Source organism: Lactuca virosa, chromosome 2 (assembly GCF_052849685.1).
Source record: "Lactuca virosa cultivar CGN04683 chromosome 2, Lactuca_virosa_CGN04683_v6, whole genome shotgun sequence".
In the NCBI taxonomy this organism is placed as follows: Eukaryota; Viridiplantae; Streptophyta; class Magnoliopsida; order Asterales; family Asteraceae; genus Lactuca; species Lactuca virosa.
In genome coordinates this window covers 86,562,501-86,564,485 of record NC_136427.1, presented here as the reverse complement: position 1 = coordinate 86,564,485, position 1,985 = coordinate 86,562,501, and the positions used below count along the sequence as shown (strand labels likewise).

Genomic DNA, 1,985 nt, shown 5'->3' with positions numbered 1-1,985 from the left:
AAACCAATAGTCCACAATGCCGGTCGCACTTTTTATCCCATCTTTCCTTTGAGGCCTCAAATGATCTTCTCCCTCGTTCTTAACGTTTCCATATCGTTGATGATTATAGCTCCCTGTATGCATGCAGAAGCCAAGCTGTGGTGATGAGTTTGTGTGATAACAGTAATTTCTTGCTTGGAATCATCCTTCTTCAAATAACTTTTACAGGCTCCTCTCTTCACACTTCACAGTATGTGTAACGCCTTCTTGTATCAAAGAAAATAGTGAATCTCATAACAATACATATCAGAGCTAGGCAACTGGCAACCATTTAGTGTTATTGGTCGTAGGGTAATATGTTTTTTTTTTTTTCGTAAAGCTCCTGCATCTATGTTTTTGGTAATGGTCCTATTGGGTCTTTCATAGTTTCACTTGGTTGGTTATACGCCAAACGAGTTTTAATTTGGTTACCTAATTGTTTCTTAAAAGTAATATAATATAATTAATAAGTAAATATGTTTTAAAGTACACTAATGGGTAACTATTTTTTAAAAACAAAACTCTTTTGAAACGTTACCTTATTAAAGTATTGTCTTAAAAAAATCACTGATATAATTGACTATTTTTCGAGTTATAATTAATGTTGCAACTTGCAATACTAAGTTTTAGTTATTGATACCGGACCTCATCATAAACACTTTCCCATACCAAAGGAACTTTTTCAAATATAGAAACTTAAACTCAAAAAGAAATGTGAAAGTCGACTTCAAACCTAGCTAGTTCGATGCTAAAATAAGAACAATATATTGAAACCGACAAATATTAAACTTAAACTTGACGAAAAGAAGAAAAAAACAAACATTGAAGTAAAACGTGAACAACGAAAGATGAAAACATAGTAAGAAACTAATGTTTAGTTACAACTATGGACCTTGGGGCTTGACTGTATAGATGGTCTGAACAAGGGTAAGAACAAACAAAACGATTGCAGCAAAGAGCGCAATTATAGTCCATGGACTGCTGAAATATTTACGCTTCAACGCTGCAGCGGCATTGGGCCAGCAACTCTTGTAATAGGTATCCAGATCTTCCCACTCTTGATGGTAATAAAAACCATCTAAGGACACATCCTGGCATATGTTGTTTATTATATTTGCAGCGTTCTCGTTGGAGCCACAATGGTTGACTAGGACTCCTGATTTTACCAACTTTGCAACATCCTCTGGAGTATCTACTAACATATCCATGGCCCACATATATGATGTAACGTACTCAGGAACTAGACTAGACTGCTCGTATAGTATGAGGTTCCTTAAAACCAACTCAGTGGAATCATGAACATATAGTTTTGGCATCAACAGAGTAGGCTTACACCAAAACGATGGGAAGCATGAAAACCTTGGTAATTCAAGTTTCATGGCCATTGGCCAATTCACATCTTTATTAGCCCTAAAGTTCACCCCTGCCCTATCCAGTTCCATGGCCGAGTGTCTTTCTTGTTCGAAGGCCGGGCCTCCTTTTTGAAGAAAAGATTGTGATCCTGGGAGATGCATAGGCACTAAACAGTTGTGCAGAAGGCCAAGGATATGATCATGAGGCGCAGATAGGTTGATGTTGTCTGTTACTTTATTGTCACGAAAAAGATTATAACCTTTGAGAAGTATTTTGAGATAATCAGTGAGAGAGGGATTTCGTTCAAATTGAGGAAAAGTAGCCTCAAAGATGTCTTTAAGAACAAAAAACGGGATTTGGTTTTCTATCAACAACATATCATTAACTATTAATGGAATAGTCGACCGGTTTCCCAGAAATCTGCCGGCTTTTCCTGAAATAACATAAGTAAAATAAAGGATAAAACATCCATCTATTACCATTATTCTAGCAAGTTCCTCATCCCCGTAGTAGGTCGCTGACTCTTCATAGCATGCCTTGATTTCTTTAATTTTCATACTCACCTTTCGCACACAATCTTCTAACGTTTGCTTTTGTTTGGGGTCACACAGAGC

At 36.8% G+C, this 1,985-nt stretch overlaps 1 protein-coding gene across 1 annotated transcript in view; it reads right to left on the bottom strand.

Annotated features, from left to right (window-relative positions):
- Positions 1-746: 746 nt before the first annotated feature.
- The window catches only part of LOC145159253 (putative UPF0481 protein At3g02645), a 4,558-nt gene continuing 3,319 nt past the window's right edge, over positions 747-1,985 (bottom strand). The window contains exon 2 of the mRNA XM_079078189.1: positions 747-1,985. This exon is cut by the window's right edge and continues 281 nt beyond it. Coding sequence (XP_078934315.1) covers positions 903-1,985 — 1,083 coding nt within the window. The 3' untranslated portion in view covers positions 747-902.